General features: G+C 34.6%; 4 protein-coding genes across 4 annotated transcripts; all 4 read left to right on the top strand.

The window, feature by feature from the left end:
* The first annotated feature begins 252 nt into the window (after positions 1–252).
* On the top strand, positions 253–1,431 carry LOC123910946 (putative GEM-like protein 8). Its single transcript, XM_045962239.1, has 3 exons — positions 253–259; positions 853–1,055; positions 1,149–1,431. The coding sequence occupies exons 1-3, from the start codon at positions 253–255 to the stop codon at positions 1,320–1,322; spliced, it is 384 nt and encodes a 127-aa protein (XP_045818195.1). The 3' UTR covers positions 1,323–1,431.
* Positions 1,432–2,536: 1,105 nt separating this feature from the next.
* Positions 2,537–9,413, top strand: LOC123918491 (calumenin-B). Its single transcript, XM_045970555.1, has 7 exons — positions 2,537–3,258; positions 3,381–3,483; positions 3,877–3,942; positions 5,667–5,840; positions 5,947–6,043; positions 8,592–8,728; positions 8,825–9,413. Exons 1-6 carry the CDS (start codon positions 2,670–2,672, stop codon positions 8,715–8,717), a joined length of 1,155 nt encoding a protein of 384 aa, XP_045826511.1. The 5' UTR covers positions 2,537–2,669; the 3' UTR covers positions 8,718–8,728; positions 8,825–9,413.
* A 1,176-nt stretch (positions 9,414–10,589) lies between these two features.
* On the top strand, positions 10,590–13,701 carry LOC123884342 (aluminum-activated malate transporter 14-like). The gene is made up of 6 exons (XM_045933431.1): positions 10,590–10,879; positions 10,979–11,119; positions 11,294–11,566; positions 11,726–11,847; positions 11,935–12,078; positions 12,558–13,701. Exons 1-6 carry the CDS (start codon positions 10,603–10,605, stop codon positions 13,215–13,217), a joined length of 1,617 nt encoding a protein of 538 aa, XP_045789387.1. The 5' UTR covers positions 10,590–10,602; the 3' UTR covers positions 13,218–13,701.
* Positions 13,702–14,550: 849 nt separating this feature from the next.
* Positions 14,551–19,479, top strand: LOC123910936 (aluminum-activated malate transporter 14-like). The gene is made up of 6 exons (XM_045962229.1): positions 14,551–14,815; positions 15,192–15,332; positions 15,637–15,909; positions 18,311–18,432; positions 18,520–18,663; positions 18,802–19,479. The coding sequence occupies exons 1-6, from the start codon at positions 14,551–14,553 to the stop codon at positions 19,477–19,479; spliced, it is 1,623 nt and encodes a 540-aa protein (XP_045818185.1).
* Positions 19,480–21,140: the final 1,661 nt, after the last annotated feature.

Raw genomic sequence — 21,140 nt, 5'->3', positions numbered from 1 at the left:
TAGACACCATCAAACTACACACTTTTTTATTTCAGAGTTCAACTGATTAGAAAAACCAAACCAATTTGTCGACTAACATCATAAATAACACACTCCATACTGATTATTGATTATATATATCAGAAACAATCTAAAGCAAACAATTTGGATAAAACTTTTGATAAAACGTTCAAAGAGGGGCATTCACCATAGAGGGGAAAAGGGTCAGATCAGAACCAAACATATACCAAACTAAACATCTAAAGTATGAACATGAGAGGTTGATTACATCTCAGATGTTGATAAATCAAGCATTTCAAATTAATTAATAGTATTTACAATCCCATTTTGAAATAGATCTCACAACAATTATTACAAATATAACATTAAGAAACTGAAATCATAAAACCTGAATTACAACACATTCATAAACTTACAGGGCTAAGATAAAAAAAAACTCACCAACTTTAAGGATAAAAATCTTCTACTGTTGCACATCTAAAATCTAGCTTTACTATTTTCAAGCAAATATTTGAGAATGTGACGTTGAAAGAATAGTCACAAGCCAACACCATTCTTATTTCAAGCAAATATTTCGAAACCATACTTAATATGAAACCAACACCATTCTTATTTCAATTTGCAATCATGTAGGCAATGTAGCAAGAAGAATACACATCAGTGCAAGAACATCATGAATATTCCTTTACAATTTCAAAGGCATGATACCAAGTAAAAGTCAAATACTACAACTAAGTTTTAATTAGAGCTAGGTTCCACATTATTTGCAATACTTTGTTTGAATATATTTAAAAAAAAAAATAGAAATAAAATTAGTCAGTGTTAAATATGAATTCACATAATGGAAAGAAGGGGGGTTGAACTTTGCCATTAATCAATATTTTAGTGTGAGCGAGGAGGAGACGCTGTTGAGAGTTTCTCACTGTTATTTGTCCACCACATCTGGTCCTCTAGCCGGTCTCCTCTACATCTCCACTGAAAAAGTTGCCTTCTGCAGTGAGAGATCAATAAAAGTTTTTAATCAGAAAGGTCAAATGTGTAGAATCCGCTATAAGGTAAGTCACAAACTAATATATTCATATCTCTCAGTTTTCCTAATCGAAGATTTGTTAAAATTTTAATGGTATATATATATGTCTCGTGTACAGGTTTCCATTCCACTGAAGAAGATCAAGTGTGTGAATGAGAGTCGAAACATTGAGAAGCCAACACAGAAGTACATAAATATAGTCACAGTGGACAATTTTGATTTCTGGCTTATGGGTGTCTTCAACTATCATAAAACTTTCAAATATCTTGAGCAAGCCATTTCTCAAGCTTAGATGTATTTCAAAAATCAAACATATGTAAAAATTGAAGAACACTATTAGAAGTTTAAGTTTCAACTGAATTACTTACATAACAAGTTTTCTGTTAGAAGTCTCACATTGGCCAGAGATGTGGCAAAGATAGCCTTTATAATATAGTGCGAACCTCAACTCTTAAGCTAGCTTTTGTGGTTGAGTATAGAGCTCTCAAATTCTAATATTTTCATTCAAGAAATTTGAAGTTGTATTTAGAGCATTCAAATTTAATAAAATTCGTGTATAATTATTGAAATGTTAATCTAATTATTGAAATGTGTTGGAAAAAGATACAATTTTTCTATGTTTCTCTCTTCAGAGAATCCAAGTTGATTTCTTTCTCTACTCTGTCCACATATTAATAAAAATTTTGTTTTCGAACTTATGCATTTAATATCTAATTCAATAATTTTATTATTTTTTTTTGACAAATCTTAATTCAATATTTTAAAAGTTCACGTGAGCTAAACTCAGTTGGTAAGAACATAGAGTTATAAATAGGAGTCTAAGTTCGAACGTTGGATACTCCACTTATCCGCCTTTAAGGCGGACTTCCTAGCCACTATGTCATGTGACAAAAACAAAAAACTTTCGAACATTAATTATTTTTTTGTTATACTTAACAAGTGCTAGGACACCGTTTAACATAACTCGGGCGCCGCCCTCTCCCTTACCACTCTTTTCCACCCTCGTACCTAAACCAATCATCATATTGATCTTTAGATCCTATCGCGGGAAAGGCTCGGCTTCAAAACCGTACGTGGAGCTTCCACTTCATACGGTTCCTCAATTCCTCGGTATATCAATAGGATATTTGTATATCGAATTGATATATTCTCCCCAATCTTCAAGAAAGAGGTTTATTTATAAAAATAAAATAGATCTATATTAATGATCTTGCAAAAATTATAAAAAAAAAAACCATTTGGGGTTGGTTAGTGGTGTTAGCTTGGGTCCTTGGAGTATGCTTCTCTCAAGGTCTCAGGTTTAATTTCCCATGGTGCCAATTTCGGTGGGCTAAATCCGTACAAAGCAAAAAAACTCTGGCTTTAAATGGCCCCGCAAATAGGCGGTGAGATTGACCCCCTAACCGGATACCAAGTGTTTTTCTTTTTTTTTTTTAAAAAAAAAAAATTAAAAAAAAAATGATCTCGTAACAAATAAATAATCATATGATATATTTATGTATATATAGTATCTGGTAGGCTAAGATGGAAGGTGGGTTGAATCGTAAGGAAATAATTACACGCAACAAAATCAGAGAGAGAGAGAGAGAGAGAGATCCTATTCGTATTCTTTGTTCTTGTTTGTTTCAAATCTGGAAATATGGGTTTAGCTTCGGTATTAGTTTACACAATCTTAGCACTTCTTGTTCTCTTTTTCCTCTCTTCACACTCTCCCTTCAACAACACAACCACCAACAACCACTCTTCTAACCGTCACCGCCGTCTCAAACTCCGTTCCAACTTCACCACTCTCTCTTCTCCCCATCCCTATTCTAACCACCAACCCGTCCCTTTCGACCCTCTCGTCGCCCAACTCGAACGTCACCGTGAAGATAAACAATGGGAACAACAACACATTCAAAATTCACATCCCGAACTTCACCATCATCACTCCGCTCCTGCTCATGAATCTCAACCTGAGTGGGAAGACTTCATGAACGCTGAAGACTTCATCAATGATGAAGATAAGTTCAATGTTACTTCGAGACTTCTTCTTCTTTTCCCTAAAATTGATGTTGACCCTATCGATTTGTTCATCGATCTTCATGAGTTGACTCTTTGGAATCTTCAACAGGCTCATAGAGAGGTTTTACATCGTTCACAGAGAGAAATGGAACTTCATGATAAGAATCGTGATGGTTTTGTTTCTTTTTCTGAGTATGACCCTCCTAGTTGGGTTAAATCTGCAAGTAATTATTATTTCTTACTAGATCTTTTGTTGTTTCATACTGTTTTTTCTTAGTCAAGTATTGATTTTTTATTAGTGCATTGATTATTTATTATAATAATGTTTGTAATTTGTCTTTTTCAGCTAATGAATCTTTTGGGTATGATATGGGTTGGTGGAAAGAAGAACACTTTAATGCATCTGATGCTGATGGAGATGGTGTTCTTAACTTAACTGAGTTCAATGAGTGAGCTTCTACTACTTGTTGTCTACACTTGTATATTTAGGGCCTGTTTGGAGCTTATTTGCAGCTTATAGTACAAGTTTTTATTATGATAAGTGCTTATGTATAAGCTTACTTAAGCTATTTTTTTTTAATAGAAAAAGATAAGATAAGTATACATTGTTTTTATATATCCTACATGCTATTTTCATAAGCAATATATTGGAGAACTTATGAAAATTAGTTGAATTTTTTTTATGAAAATTGTTGTAAACTGTTTTTATAAGTTCTCCCAAAGAGTCTCACAAAACTTATGCCAGTAGATATACTCAAATAAGCCAATCCAAACAGGCCATATTGGTTCATGATGTTTCTTCAATTTGAGCTAATGATTTTCCATATTCTCTTTTGTTTTAGCTTTCTGCATCCGGCTGATAGTAACAATACAAAGCTTCAACAATGGTTGTGCAAGGAGGAAATTAGGTTGGTAACTAGTATCTTATGGAAACTTTTCACGGCTCGATGTTAGTTTCTTTTAGATCAAGTGATTTCTGTTTGGAAAGTTTTTCCTCTAACATGTTTGTTGTACTATGCGTAGTACATTTATTAGTTTCATAGATTTTCAAGTATCTGATTGCATATCTTTTGACAATTTATTTAACAAATAAATGTATGAATATAGAAGCATATGTACCGTAATGATAAATGCATTTGACAATTGACATGAGTATGACTGAGATGTCATGTTACTAAATGACTAGAAACTATATATTCTCGCAATAATGGATTACATTTGGCAAGCTACATATGACAGGACTGATAAACAAGCTTGGACTTTCATGATAAAACTTCGACCTCTGGTTTTCATGCATTTACATTCTTTAATAGAAATAGAAATAGAAATAGAAATAGAAATGCTGTTACGAACCTGATATGTTGTACCAAAAAAGTCGGTGAAATCTTCCTAAATTGAAGATAAAGGGCTGCAAAACTTTGAGGGATTGAACCACCTTATACCCAAAGGCTCCAATTCTCTCTCAGAATGACAAGATGATATCCCTCTCAATCCCACTTGTTATTTATATACATTGAAACCTGCCTCTAACTTCCTCATCCTAACTATTCGCAAGTAGCTACTTGATTGGGTATCCAACTAATTGAGATCAGGTACCAGCAATATAGTTGTCAGGAACCTCATATGTATTACAAAGAAATAGGGGAAATTCTTCCCTAATCATGGACACATTATTGCAAAACTTTGAGGGTCTGTACTTTCCTATATGGGTGTTCATTTCATGGCTGTGAAGAGTATTCCCAGCAATGTGGTGGTTCAATATATGGATTTCCACGTTTGTTACAAAGTCAGGAAATTTATTCTTGGGCATAAAACATTGCTGTAAATGAAATAACTGCCACTTTCCCATGTTTATATTTCCAAGAAAAGGGGTTGGAAAAAAAGAAGATTCCCATGAAGGTGGGAATTCCTATACCACACAATTACAAATAAGTTGGTAAAGCCTTCTAGTTAGGTATTTTAGATTCACATAAGATACTTGCAATCTGTGGGATCATATTTTTGGCATGTATCATGAAGGACAATACAGTCGTATACCTTGGTACCAAACACAAACATGTAACTCAGGTATTTAGCTTATCAAGGAATCCTCAATATCCAGATGATGATAATGGTGTTCAAATAACTCTTATTCATAATTTGCATAGGTGCTAGTAAAGATGGGGATATTTGAGGGCATGCTTCTGAAATATGCAACGCTGCTGTATATGTTACTAATATATATAGCCTAATATATCCTGAATAATGCTCGATGCCATTTTTATCTCACTAAAATTGTAACTTGTGCACTGAATACTGGTTTTCTTGTGGTCACCCAAATCCGTGCATCCAATTAGGATTAAAGCTGAATGTTTCAATCCTCTGTTGGGCTATCCCAGCTGATGGTTTGTAGGGGATGGATCCACTGTTGGTTTGTTGAATTTTTCCTTGCAGTCACTGGCCTCATCTAGAAGTTACAACATTGGAATAAGTTTTGTAGGGAATTGCTCCACGTATTAGAAATTTGGACAATATTTATATTTAATTTTATTTTCCTGAAGTGAATGGGAGATCTTCAGCTTATATACAATTAGCTTATATGTATCACTGCCTTGGCGTACTCATGTTTATGTATCTTTGTATTTCTTTATAGAGAAAGAGACTCAGACAGAGATGGGAAGGTCAACTTCAAAGAATTTTTTCACGGGCTCTTTGATTTGGTACGTAACTATGAAGAAGAAAGTCACAATGATTCCCATCATTCTGATAATTCATTGGATGCTCCAGCTAAAAAATTGTTTGCTCAGCTTGACCAAGATGGTGACGGGTATTTGCCTATTTTTCATCATTAATGTACTTCCTTTGAAACATTATGGCAGTTTCCTAATCGTATACTATTGTTCACTTTTGGGTTTCCATCTCTATATGTGCAGATATTTGTCAGATTTTGAACTACTGCCTATAATAGGGAAACTCCATCCATCAGAGCATTATTATGCAAAGCAACAAGCAGAATATATCATTTCACAGGTACTGGATTTCACCGTACAATAATTACACTCATATGTTGACAAAAATGTCGTTTTATTTCCATGGGAAGTCATATGAATATACGGATGACCATAGGTCCATAGTTATCAAATTGCAGTTCAAATTGTGAAGCATGGAGCTAGTTTTTTTAATACATTGCATCGTGTCGGATCGCAACAAATATTAGTAGTTAGTGTGTTAATAGTAGTTAGTGTGTTAATATTTGTGGGGAAAGTTGAACCTATGACCACCGTATCATTCCAACCCATTATGTCCCTCCTCCCTTCAAACCAACCCATTCACCTTATAACCCCGAGTTTAATGCTTGATTATTAATTTCAAATTAGAAATTGGAAAAACAACTTAATCATAATTATATTTCAGAAGCCAAAAAAAAAAAAAAACAGAGTAAAAGTTATAGGTGATGAAGGTGTGTGAAAGTGTGCAAGTAACTCTGAAGTCCCTTTGTGAGCAACTAAATGAGTGGCTGTGCTAGGGCAGGTGAGTATTTTCTTGGAAGGATAAAGGAAAGACATTAAACAACCAAAATAATTACTGTTGACAGTTGCAGTGGTTAGTTAGAGGTGATAAGTTAGATAAATAAATAGATGGATGTAAGGGTAAACCCAGGTATTTTAGATCATACAAAAAATTAGGAATAGGGAACACTACGGGGGGAGGCTTAACCCTGTCTGACCAAGCTGATCAAGGAAAACATCGAAAGGAATAGGTTGGGTTATGACAGAAGAGAGAACTGTTCTTGGGAAAGAAAGGCGGATCTATCTACCTGTGTTGGGAGTCTTGGGACCTACTCATTGAAATGGTTCACTTGGCCAGAAAAACTCTTTGAGGTGAATCTGACAATCCTTCAGAGTTGCAAGAACCATGCACAAGGATGAAATCAGTTAAAGACATGACCCAGTGGTAGAGATGCTTGAGGCTGATTGAATTGTAGTGGAAATCAAGGTTTAGGATGAAGGGGATCAGCTGTTCATGCGGAAGCATCCATGAAGGTGTGGGCAATATGGAGTCTGGTTGTTCCCCCACAACAACTTGAGTTGCCAAACTCAAGCTCACATGGGGTGGGCAATGGGTTCATATCACTAGAGATGCACCAGAGGTACATCTTGTTAGCAAGATATTTGGCTTAGGAAAGGGAGAAAAAAAAAGAGAAGGGAATTCTTGACCTATTAGGCCAGGCCCATAGTAGTCTCAATAATTTGATTCACGGGGAGAGGTAAACTGGGAAAGTTTCAAACTAAACTCATTTTACACATGAAGCAAAGCCCAAAGGAATATAGAGTGCCTCAACCATTCTCTTATATGAGGCACAGATCAGAATGGGCAGGCAACAACATAGATCATTACTTAGCTGCTGCCATTAAAATGGGCCTTGAAACTTATCAGGATCTCCATTGGAAAATTATTGGTATCAGATTCCAGACACTCTTAAAAGGAAAACCAGAGCCTGAGGCTCTTACCAGAGACATTCTCTCCTAACCAACACAATAGCAAAAGCAAGAATGACCCCACCACCTCATCATACCTGCCTTATAATTCCATTTTCTAAGGCTATGTTTGGGAGTTGGGTTTTGGAGGGAAAGGGAGGGGGAGGCTTATCTTCTATTTCTAAATTAAAGAAATTATAAAATTGATTGATATATTATATGATCATCTATCATATCTTTACTTCAATTTTTTTTTTTTAAATCTCAAATATATGTCAACATATAGACTTAGCCCTCCAAAACCTTCCCCTCTAAAGCCCTCAAAATGCTAACCATACAAATCCAAACCTTTTCCCAACTCTAACAATTTAATCAATTCAGCACTCTATTGTGCCAATAGCCGTCCACATTAGTTTTAATATATCATATCTTTACTTCAACAAATTAATCAATTCACTATCATATCTTTACTTCAACAAAATTTTAAATCTCAAATATATGTCAACATGTAGACTTAGCCCTCCAAAACCTTCCCCTCTAAAGCCCTCAAAATGCTAACTCCCAACATACCCTAACAGAATCACACGGAATCCCAACACCATGTTACTAACTAACTCACTTTCTCACCACTTGCCTCAACTCTCTTCTAGAATAAACCTGCCATATGGTGGGCCAACCTTGGGTCTTTCCCACTACTGGATCCTCATTAGAATTAGAAGACCCCAAGAGTTCTATCACTAGATGTTTTCATTAACCAACATATCAGACAGAAAATAAAAGTTTGATGTCATTTAAAAATAAGGATTTTAGCTTGCAATTGATAATTCTACTTTCCTTTTGTTCTCTTCAAAATATGAATCTGTTGGTGACAAGTTCCCACTCTTTTAGGCATTTCTAACTCAATGCATTGAATTAAGTTTTCCTGACTATGGCCTCAGTATGCACTCCAACATCTGTTGTGTAACAGTAACATCTCATTAAATGTTGTGATAATGTTATGAGAAGCTGATATTTACATGATAGTTAAAGAGCATTCCAACCACTGTTGAATAACATCATACATTAATTTCATCACTAACTATTGTATAATGTTATGGCAGGCAGATGTTGACAAAGATGGGCGCCTCACTTTGCCTGAGATGATTGAGAATCCATATGTATTTTATAGTGCTATTTTCAACGATGAGGAAGATGAATATGATGATTACCACGATGAGTTCCGATAAATTCACGTTAGGTAAGGGCAATTAACTCTCTCCAAGTCCATCTTAAAATTTAATCTACATTTAGTGAAGATTTCCGTTGTAATGCTTTTAATGATCATCAATTGCAGGATATACACAAAGGCTTGAAGCAATTTCAGTGACGAGGAATCTGTATTTGAAGGTTATGAGATGACAGAATTTTGACAATTTGGCCCTTATTAGGTTGCTAGTCTCAGTCCTGTTGGGGTTTTGTGGCATGGCAACATTTATTGCTTCTTTCCATTCATATCATCTGCGAGTTCTTATGTGCTGATAGGATCCACCGTGGCTTGTCATGGAGTCACACCTGGATCATCTGGAGGATAATAGGATCTAAACTTCATTGTAAAATTAGAATGATATATACATATTTTCAAATCACTTGTTGTTGAGCCATCATTAATTAAGTGTTAGACGTCAATTCTCAATGGATGATACATGTACCATATAACATATTGATCATCATGATCCTAGTTAGACTATCAGATTTATTTTTGGACCCAACTCACTCATTTTGTTTACTAAGCGAAGCGTTTATAAGAAGGATGTACCCCCAAACAAGGTTATAAGATGGCTATCAGTTCTGTATTATTCCAAAAGTTTGAGTAAAACTCCTCTCAAGTACTACTATATTTATGATCATTTAGTCTTTTACAAATTGATTTTGTTTATTTGATATCTCAAAGCTCAAATTTTTAATTGAGTTTAAATTTAGTGCTTTGGTTGTTGTGTGGGCTTCATTTCATTGTCTTGTTTTTAGTTAAAAGACAACACAATAGATTGAAGATAATGGAACATGGGACTTTTTGTTGTACGAAATAACATCACTCTAACTTCAAACATGCTACCATACAAATCCAAACCATTTCCAACTCCAACAAATTAATCAATTCAGCACTTTATTGTGCCAATAGCCGTCCACATTAGTTTAAGGTTTACAACATAATGGGGCTAATGAATCAGGTCATCACATATACTTTAAAAAAGTCACCATGATTGTAATCTATGCTAGCGCCGCCAATTAAATATAACAAAAAAGGTTGATAATGTTTATATTTAAACAATAAACATAAAAGCAATAACATGAGACACAACATGGATTGTTGGATCACTCGCCAATAACAAGCTGCTGCTATGCTATGTAGAATAAACATATATTTTGTGCTTTTTCTCCACTTTACATTGGATCAAGATTCCCCTTGCATGTCTCTCTCTATATTTAGTAAAAATGTGAATAAAAGACAAAATAGAGAAATATATTTTAGGTGAGAAAAAGACGGAAAACACCTTGGAAAATAGTGCAAATGTAGGAACAACAGGAAATTAGGGAATCCTTTCCCTTTTACATTGAATCTATGCATCAGTGAAAGCTGCCACACTGTCTTTCTCTACATAAACATACCGTTATTGCAATGGCCAAAGTGCTAGATATCATGGAACTATCTTCATCTGTTTTTAAAGTACCATTCACTATCAAAGAAAAATATAAAAAAAAGTCCCTACTGTTTTTAATACAAAAATGTTTCACGAAAACTCGTTTTCTGTATCTGTGACACCTGATTAATCACATGTAAAATTGTGATTAATTTAGATGACGTTCAAAATTAATAAATTGTGGTTAATTATGTAGTTTAATTAACTACAATTTTGATTGTGAATTGAATTAACTATCTACTTAACTGAATTAACTATATTTTTTAATGTGATTAATCACGCGTCGCAGAAGTAGACAAAAATTGGGTCTGAATCCATTACACTTTTTAATATTCCTTCTTGTCACCTTGTGCAAGGCTTTTAAGCCGAAAGTAACATGCCCTCTATATAACTGGAAATTTTAATGACTACCTCACTTAGGCATGAAAGTTTAATGGCTGAAACCAACAACAATACTATGAGAAACTCAAGCCATTGGAAATCCATTTACATTTTTGCTCACAAAGTGAAAAGATTTCCAGGTTTATTCAGGAGGACAATTTGGAAAGTTGGCAAAGATGATCCGAGAAGAATAATCCATTCTCTGAAAGTTGGTCTGGCTTTAGCACTTGTATCTTTGCTGTATCTAATGGAGCCATTGTTCAAAGGGATAGGGAACAATGCTATGTGGGCTGTCATGACTGTTGTTGTGGTCATGGAGTTCACTGCAGGCATGCTATTCTCATTTCTTAGTGACATTATTATTATATATATTGTTATATGTTTAAATCACAGCTTCACATATATTGAAGATTTGAATATGATTGCAGGTGGAACCTTAAGCAAAGGACTAAATAGAGGATTGGGAACTTTGTTAGCAGGATCATTAGCGTTTTTTATTCGGTATCTTGCAGATGTTCCTGGTCAGATTTTTCATGCAATTTTCATCGGCGCTACAGTTTTTCTTTTAGGTAAGCATATTGTTGACTCATGGTTTAATGATAATGTATTTGTTTGTTGAAATTTTAAGAGATGTTTAATCGGTATGTTAAACACGAGACTACCATACAAGCTACAAACATTTAGAATCACATTTTCAATGATATAAGGTCAAATGTTTTGCTGATTTGCGTTACTATTGGCAGGAGCTGCAGCTACCTATGTCAGATTCATTCCTTATATAAAGAAGAATTATGACTATGGTGTTTTGATATTTCTCTTGACCTTTAATTTGATAATGGTATCAAGTTACCGCATTGATAATGTTTGGAGCATCGGGAAAGATCGCATCTCTACAATATGCATAGGCGTTGCTCTTTGTCTTGTGATGAACCTATTGATATTTCCAAACTGGTCAGGGGAAGAACTCCATAAATCTACCATATCAAAGCTTGAAGGCTTAGCCAAATCTATAGAAGGTAAAATGCCAGGTCATCTCACCGCTACCTTAAAGAGAATTGCTTCTGTTTGTGAAAACAAGAACAGCTGAAGAATTATTACTAGTAATTAAAGATGAAAACTTTAGTATGATTTTATTGTCTCAATCTATATAATTGATGGTGAAAGTAATGATGCAGTTACTGTTGTGGAATATTTTTATGATTCTGAAAAACAAGCAAATGAAGATGATTCATCGGAGGATCTAATTTCCAAGTGCTATGAAGCCGTTTTAGACTCTAAAGTTAAGGATGAAACACTGGTAAGTTTGTGCCCTATTTTTTCAAGTAAAGTATATAAGAAATTTGGTTCTTTGTGACAGATGATTTTATAGTGTCGAATTAATCAGGCATCGCAAGCCAGTTGGGAGCCAAGATACTCAAGATGCTGCCGGAGGATCCCATGGCAGCAATATGCTAAAGTAGGAGCTGCTCTTCGCCATTTTAGTTACACTGTCGTAGCATTGCATGGATGTTTGCAGTCAGAAATTCAGGTACTAAATCATCTATCTTAATCGAGTTCCATTATATGAGCCGACAGTTGTTTTTTTTGTCTTACTGCTGTCATCATTCATTTAATTCCAAATCATACAGATGGTAATTGTGAAAAAAAAAATCTTTCAAATGAAAACAACTTACCACTTTATCTATCTTTTCAGAAAAAATTGCTTCCACTTATCTATAAGGTTCATCATTGCGTTCCTAGATTATCTGTAATGCTATTGATAGCACATGGATGACTATAACTTAATATAGAAACCAATGATTAAGATCTATATCTAGGATCAGAAAGATGTTAATGGTCATTTTCTCTATAAATTATACATGAAATGCAATAGTCTTACATTATTCTATTGGCTAGCATCTTCTTAATTATTGGAATAACCTTTTAGTATAAAATATAACATTCTTATTTGATGCTTGGTTTTGTGCCTTTAACTTACGTATTATTTAACCTATGATTGCTTTGAAGACACCGATGTCAATCCGTGATCTATACAAAGATTCTTGCATCAGACTTGCACAAGAAGTATCAAAAATACTAAGGGTAATGGCCAATAGCATAAGGAAAAAACATCAATTTTCCGTTCAAATTCTCTCAAATAATCTCAATGAAGTTTTACAAGACCTTGACAATGCATTGAAATCGCAACCCCATCTTTTACTAGGCTCGAGGAATGGTCGAAGTCGAACACCCAGAACCCCTAAAACCCCCAAAACCCCAACTCAAGCAACTACTGCACATAATGGCAACAAGCTTGAAGAAGAAACTAGAACCTCGTTATCAAGTATTAAAAGTGATTGTTGTTCTCCAGTTGGAAGTAGACTAAAAGAGCACTCCCGAGAACAAACAAAAGAAGGGCATGGACACAAGAAGGTTTTGAGGCCACAACTTAGTAAAATTATAACCACTAACCTTGAGTTCTCAGAAGCACTACCTTTTGCTGCTTTCGCTTCACTGCTAGTGGAGATTGTTGCAAAACTAGATCATGTTATGGATAAAGTTGAAGAGTTGGGAAACATGTCTCACTTTAAAGAACTCAGAGATGATGATGAGAATATCGTTGTCACTTGTGAGAGACCAAAAGTGAATATAGTTGACAATGACTTGCCTTCTTATGGAGCAGAATAGTTGTTACTGGATGTGTATCTCTCCACGAGAAAAAGTGAATATCGTTGAATGATGTTTACAATATATTACTTATTTTATGCCTTCTGCATAGGGAAGATTAAGGCACGTCCTGCATCCGGACAAGTAGTTTGTGCGTACATTATAGCTGTGAAGTTTCAGTTCTTTGAGAGCCAAGTCCTAATTATCATTCCTTGATAGGATCTATTTGGTACTATGAAGATCCAAAGAACAAGCTAGTAAATGTTCTGACTTCTGAACATGAACACTGACAGAACACAACTACCTTTATTTGTTAATAAGCAAAGACATGATATGTTTGAATCTTAATATTTTACTTACTGCTGCAGAAAATTGCATAGCTTTGTCTTTAGTTATTACAAAAACTTTAAAAAACAAACAAGGTATTCTTGAAGCACTAATCTAAATAGATGTTCTATATATGATATTCACTACTGGTTTTCTAGGCCTTGAGGGCTTATCATCAGAGTTAATGTCAATGAAATTAATAATTATATAAAATATGAATTATATAACAAAAAAAATTACAGAACTAAAATTAGCCATTTTGAAAATGTGGGAGATCAATAAGTTACACTAATAATTCGACCTCAACACCAAGGCACCGTCTTTTCTTAAGTATTGTCGGCTTTGGATTTCATGGTCTTGTTTTAGTTAAAAGATATCAAAATAAGTTGAGGAGAGAGAGTGTTTATAGATTATTACGAAATTTGGAGTACCGAAATATTCCCTAGTTAGCATAAAATCCAAGACATTCCCTGCAATTCAGCACTGTGTTATGGTACTAGTAGCTGTCCATCCAGATTAGTTTAAGCTTACAAAATGGGGGTGATAGATCAGATCATATTATTATAATAATTTAAAAGAATCGTCATGGTTGTAATCTAAGCGCCGCAGTTTAAAATAACAGAAAAAGCTCGACGTAAGGTAACTTATTTAATAATAAACAATCATGTAAATTTTTTCAGGAAAAAAAAAACATGTAAATCAATAATAGCCAGCTTTGAAATTAGTATAGCTCATATACATGTACACTGTCTGCATACAGCAGCTATTTTCTAATCTAAGCATTTCTCGTGCTTGGGTTTGTTTATGGTGGTTAATAAAATTTCCTTTGCATTTTCCAAAAATTTAGTATCCAATGCAATGCAGTATTCACCATCAAATGAAAAATATTAAAAAAAAATCCCCACTTTTTTTAATATTCTTTCTTGTCACCTTGTGTAAGGCTTAAACATAACATGCCCTCTATCATATAACTGGAACATTTAATGATTGCCTCACTCAGAAATCTGATTTAGGTATGAAAGTTTTAATGGCTGAGACTATGAGAAGCTCAAGCCATTGGAAATCCATGAACAGTTTTGCTCATAAAGTGAAAAGATTTCCAAGTTTAGTGAGGAGGACAGTTTGGAAAGTTGGCAAAGATGATCCAAGAAGGCTAGTGCACTCTTTGAAAGTTGGTTTTGCTTTAGCATTGGTATCTTTGTTGTATCTAACGGAGCCATTGTTCAAAGGGATAGGGGAAAATGCTATGTGGGCTGTCATGACTGTGGTTGTTGTCATGGAGTTCACTGCAGGTAGGCAGCCTATTTTCATTTCTCATTCACAGTGACATTATTATTTGTTGGATATGACTCGTAGTTTATTGATAAGTGGACCTGTCGCTCGAGCAGGTCAGTGGTAATCTTGTAGCTGGACTGTAGTATTGAAACACTAGTTGTATTTTGTAAATCTTAAGTTTGAATAATAGAAAGGTTTTGTAGCCACTTTGCAGTTGGAGATGTAGGCACAATCTGCCGAACTCTGATCAAATTTCATGTTTTCTTTGTATGTATGTTTTTTCTATCTGTTATCTTTTGAATTGGGGTCGCTTTTCTAAGATTATTATCATTTACTACTACTGTGTTTAGATCACATATCCTCAAGTTATTGAAGGAACAATTATGATTTCAGGGGGAACTTTATGTAAAGGACTAAATAGAGGATTGGGAACTATGTTAGCAGGATCATTGGCATTTTTTATCAGGTATCTTGCAGATGTCCCTGGTCAGATTTTTCGAGCAATTTTCATCGGTGCTGCGGTTTTTATTTTAGGTAAGCATTTATTACATCGTGAACGAAACTTAAGTATTCTAGGTTTAATAATAGTACCTTTGTTTGTTGAAGTTTTAAGAGAAGCTCAATTGGTATGTTAAACATGACTCTATCATACAAGATACAAACATTTAATGTCCAAAGATATACAAATCCTCTATAGTATTCATAGTTCTAACTAATCTTTATCCTATGCTTGTAATTTTAGGTATCTTATAACGTAATTCTAATAAAGTTTTCTGTCTTGTGGATGAAGCTTCCCAAATGTTTTGCTTAACCATATTGTTTAACTGTTGGTTTGCAGGAGCTGCAGCTACTTATATAAGGTTCATTCCTTATATAAAAAAGAATTATGACTATGGTGTTATGATATTTCTCTTGACCTTTAATTTGATTATTGTATCAAGCTACCGTGTTGATAATGTCTGGAGCATGGGAAAAGATCGCATCTATACCATATGCATAGGCGTTGGTATTTGTCTTGTTATGAGCCTCTTTGTATATCCAAACTGGTCAGGGGAAGACCTTCATAAATCCACCATCTCAAAGCTTGAAAGCTTAGCCAACTCTATAGAAGGTAAGGTCAAAATTTGAAAAAGACTTGGCAGATCACCACTTCCTTAAGTTAAAGAAAAACATCCCAACAACAGCAGCAAAGACGTATTCCACTAGGTGGTGTCAGTCTATGAAATACTTGTTGGAACTTAATTAAAGCAAGAACATACACACATAATTGAGAGAGAATTAAGAGAGAAAGAAATTATTGTTATTGATCTCACTATATCTCAATGTCACTTTACACCACTATTTATAATGTGTTGCTTAAAGTTTAAGTTACTAATAAACTAGTAACTATCTCTAACTAACTCCCTAAGATCAAGTAACTAACATAACAGAAAAACTAACAAACACACAACTCATCACATAAAATCACCTAACTAACTCTTTTACTTGTGTTACAAGTAAACAACATTGGTTACAATGAATTACCCTCAACACACCACCTAATTCATTGTTGCCAATGTAATGTCTCTACACTTTGGTTTAGCCAAATTACAATACTCAAAAGACAAAATGTTGCAATCCAAACACTAGACACATGACAGCCCTTTAAAGCACACTTTCTTGCCACCACCAGCACCACACTTAGTCAACAATGCACTCACCACCAGCATCACTGACTATGTACCAGTCCCACAAAGAGCTAACCATTCCAAATCCTGACAGTATGCAGCAATTGCTCACAAACTCTGTGATATATTGTAGGATTCTTAGTAAGCAACACAAGATCTTGCAAATTAGTGCACTTTTTGTAACAGAATCATCACCAATCCTGTTAGTTTCCATCCATCAATATGAAGCCTTTTTATCATCTTGCAATTCTCAACAACAAGTTCAGCATTTGGACACTCAAGTGTTATTCACAAGGTGCAAAGTTTCCAATTTGAAACACTTTGATATACCACCAAGACCCCATCACTAACTTGTATCTTATCAAGATAAATCTCAACCAACTCAGAATTCAATTTCTCTACTGTCACTGGTACTTTCTTCTGTTGAACAGTTTTCTTTCCCTTGTATTGTGGGCATCGTTCCTTGTAATTTGATCATCTCTCCATTACCCTTAAATTCATTGCAAGGATGTTGCATTTGTTGAATCATATCAACACCTAGCTGCCTCATAGAAATCTTCATACCAGAACCTTGATGTGCCCTTTCTTCCCTAGATTAAACACCACCAAAAATAGATTCTTCACCCTCCACATCACAACTTTACCACTGTCACAAGAGTCGTCCCTCAGTCACCAATACACCGAATCCATTCCACAGTTTGAAGCATTTTCGAACAAATTATTAACATCTCAAATGTGTGGCCATTAACAAGATCTTTCAAACTAATTGATCTATTTCAATGAATATGACTCATTACTAGCAAACGATTTAGCACTATCATCATTGTTAACTATACGAAACCTCTTAACAGAAACTTTATTGATAATGATGTTGTAATCTACGACGACATGAACACACTTAACACCGAATAATTACGACATAACTGAAATCTTCTTCAAATTCTTACAATTCTTTGCAAGAATAAACACGAGCACATATCAAAGAATTAAACATTTTTTTACCTCAACATTCAGAATCACTTCATCATCAAGACTCTCTTTCTAAAATCTCTCTCTGTGTGTTGTGGTTGATACCACTGCTGTAAGCAATCACTTTCCTTTTCGCCAAGCAGCACCTTTCTTCTTTGGCTCCACTGTGATCTTTGTTTGAATCTTTTGACGCTTCTTTTGCACTTTTGGTAGAAGAACTCCTCTGAAAATTCACTCTTTTCTCGGATTTCTTGTAGGAAGCACTATCTTCCTCTTCTTGGATACCTCTTTGCACCATTTCCAGCACTCTCCAGAAACCAAAGATTTCTTGCATCCTCACCACCCACTTCTCAATTCTTTGATTGAAAAGTAATCTCTTTTGCGGAAGCCATTATTGAAACCCCATGGATCAATAGCCAATGGCTCTGATGCCACTGTTGGAACTTAATTAAAGCAAGAACATACACACATAATTGAGAGAGAATTAAGAGAGAAAGAAATTATTGTTATTGATCTCACTATATCTCAATGTCACTTTACACCACTATTTATAATGTGTTGCTTAAAGTTTAAGTTACTAATAAACTAGTAACTATCTCTAACTAACTCCCTAAGATCAAGTAACTAACATAACAGAAAAACTAACAAACACACAACTCATCACATAAAATCACCTAACTAACTCTTTTACTTGTGTTACAAGTAAACAACATTGGTTACAATGAATTACCCTCAACAATACTAACACAAACACCAGACATAGATTATACCTCTATCCAAATCATTGACCTCAAAGTCTATCTTTATATATTTCCCTATGGTTTCTAGTTCTATTTTCCTCAATCTATATAATTGATTGTGGAAACAATGTTGCAGTTTCTGTCATGGAGTACTTTTATGATTCGGAAAAACAAGTAAACGAAGATGATACATCTGAAGATGCAATTTACAAGTGCTACGAGGCTGTTTTAGACTCTAAAACTAAGGATGAAACACTGGTGAGTTTGTTTCTCTTTCTTTCCAAGTAAAGAATATCTTAAATAGGTTCTTTGTGACAAAAAGTCTTATATTGTGTAATTAAACAGGCATTACAAGCAAATTGGGAACCAAGATACTCAAGATGCTGCCACAGGATCCCATGGAAGCAATATGCAAAAGTAGGAGCTGCTCTTTGCCATTTTAGTTACACTGTTGTAGCACTACATGGATGTTTGCAGTCTGAAATTCAGGTACTAAACCAGCTTTATTAATTAATCGAATTGCATGATGCAAGCTGATATAGCTGCATTTTTTGTCATATTACTGTTAACATTCATTTAATTCCTTTAACTTGTGTACTATATTTAACATATATATCATTGTTGAAGACACCAAGGTCAATCCGTGATCTATACAAAGATTCTTGCATTAGACTTGCACAAGAAGTATCGAAAGTACTAAGGATGATGGCTGACAGCATAAGGAAAAAACGTAAATTTTCCCTTCAAATACTCTCTAAAAACCTCAATGAAGCTTTAAAAGACCTTGACAACGCCTTAAAATTGCAACCACAACTTTTACTAGGCTCGAGGAATGGTCGAAGTCAATCTCCCAGAATCCCAACTCAAGCAACTGCGCATAAGGACAACAAGCATGAAGCAGAAACTAAAATCTCATTATCACGGGTTAAAAGTGATTGCTGTTCTCCGGTCGGAAGCAAATTCAAAGAACATTCGCGAGAACAAACAAAAGAAGGACAAGGACACAAAAAGGTTTTGAGGCCACAACTTAGTAAGACTATGAGTATGATTACTAGCCTTGAGTTCTCAGAAGCACTACCTTTTGCTGCTTTCACTTCATTGCTAGTGGAGATGGTTGCAAAACTAGATCATGTTATGGATAAAGTTGAAGAGTTGGGCAGAATGTCACATTTTAGAGAGTTTAGAGATGATGATGATGATGATGATGATGATGATAATGATGAGGATGAAAATATTGTGGTCACTTGTGAGAAACCAAAAATGAATATTGTTGATAATGAGTTGCCTTCTAATGGAACGGAATAATTATTACTAGATAGATGTGTATCATCCCATGAGCTAAGTTATACATGCATGCATTGATTTAGTTGAATATTATGCCTTCTAGATAGGGAAGATTAAGGCCTGCATTGCACTTGATTTAGTTTAATAATTCTCGCGCCGTATTTTTACTCATCCGCTACATATGAGTTTCTCGCACGCCCTATTTTTACTCATCCGCTACCTACGAGTTTCTCGGGTGCCATATTTTTACTAATCCGCTACTTAAGTAGTGGATGATATTTGAGAAACTCGTATGATAGCAAAATAAACTCTTATAATACAAACTATGTTCAAGTCATCCAAAACAAATTATTTATATTTATTTTTAATTTTAATTTTTTTATAATAATTTATTCGGTCTTGCGGGCCGCCCGTGGCCCATTCGGGCTAGCCCATATTTTAATCGGGCTTTTATCAGTCCGGGCTAAAAAGCCCGGAAACAATTCGGGCTAGAATTTTCAAGGCTCAAACCCGGGAAAAATCGGGCTTGGCGGGCCGGCCCATTCGGACTAGCCCATTTTGACATCTCTACCCACCTCCAAACTTTTTTTTATAAGCAATTAACGGTTATAATTTCTAATTCACTTTTCTGTCCAAAACTAAACCAACGCCAACAACAACACGAAATCATCATTCATCATCACCGTCACCGAAATCATCATCACCGTCAATATTGGTTAAATGGTTTCAAAATGAATCATGATTTTTGAAATCCTTAATATTGGTTAAATGGTTTTAAGATGTTATACACTAAATCATTATTAAATGGTTTTAAATAATGATTATTACTGAAACCATAAATATGGTTTAATGGTTTTGATAGTCTTCAATGTGAAATCAAAATAATTGTCTAATGATTTTGTAATAAAACAAAATACTAAATGTGATAAATAGCCAACTCTATCGAAGGTAAAATATAGAACTGCTTAAGAAAATTGCTACTGATTGAAGACGAAAAAGGCTACTATGGTTGTATTGTATCGATCTATATAACTGATGGTGAAAGTAATGATGCAGTTACTGTTGTGGACTATTTTTAGTATTCTGAGAAACAAGAAAATGAAGATGATTCATCCGAGGATCCCATTTACAAGTGCTACGAGGCCGTTTTAGACTCTAAGGAATTAACTTACTTGCTACGAGTCCCTAATCCTCTATTTAGTCCTTTGCATAGTGTCCCCCCTGAAATCATAATCCATACCTATGAGACTTACTAAGAAATGAGAATTAGGAGAGAACCATGCCTACAAGTAAGTTTTATAATTTCGTTAAAAAAAATCAATTTTATAAAAATGAGTCAACATTTGATAAAAATCAGAACGGCGGCTATGAAATTAGAAAAGAAATAAATTAAAAGGCCAAAATATTTCAAATTAGGGAGTTAATATATCGCACAATTGGAAAACTAAAGAGTCAAAAATACAATTAAGCCTATAACAAACTATGATATCAAATTTTATCCAAGATCCATTCGCCTACATGGTATCAAAGTCAAACTACTCGGGTCATGATCCATATCTTTGTGTTTAGAGTCTCACACTGGTTGAGGTAAGGCCTAAACATAAATTTGTGGGTTTTGAGACCAAAAACCTAGGGATGATAACCAGCATGGGTAATAATTGCATGAATTGCCAATAAATAAT

This window comes from Trifolium pratense, linkage group LG1 (assembly GCF_020283565.1).
Source record: "Trifolium pratense cultivar HEN17-A07 linkage group LG1, ARS_RC_1.1, whole genome shotgun sequence".
Taxonomy (NCBI): domain Eukaryota; kingdom Viridiplantae; phylum Streptophyta; class Magnoliopsida; order Fabales; family Fabaceae; genus Trifolium; species Trifolium pratense.
Note: the sequence above shows the minus strand (reverse complement) of the source record. Positions and strands in the feature narration are given on the sequence as shown.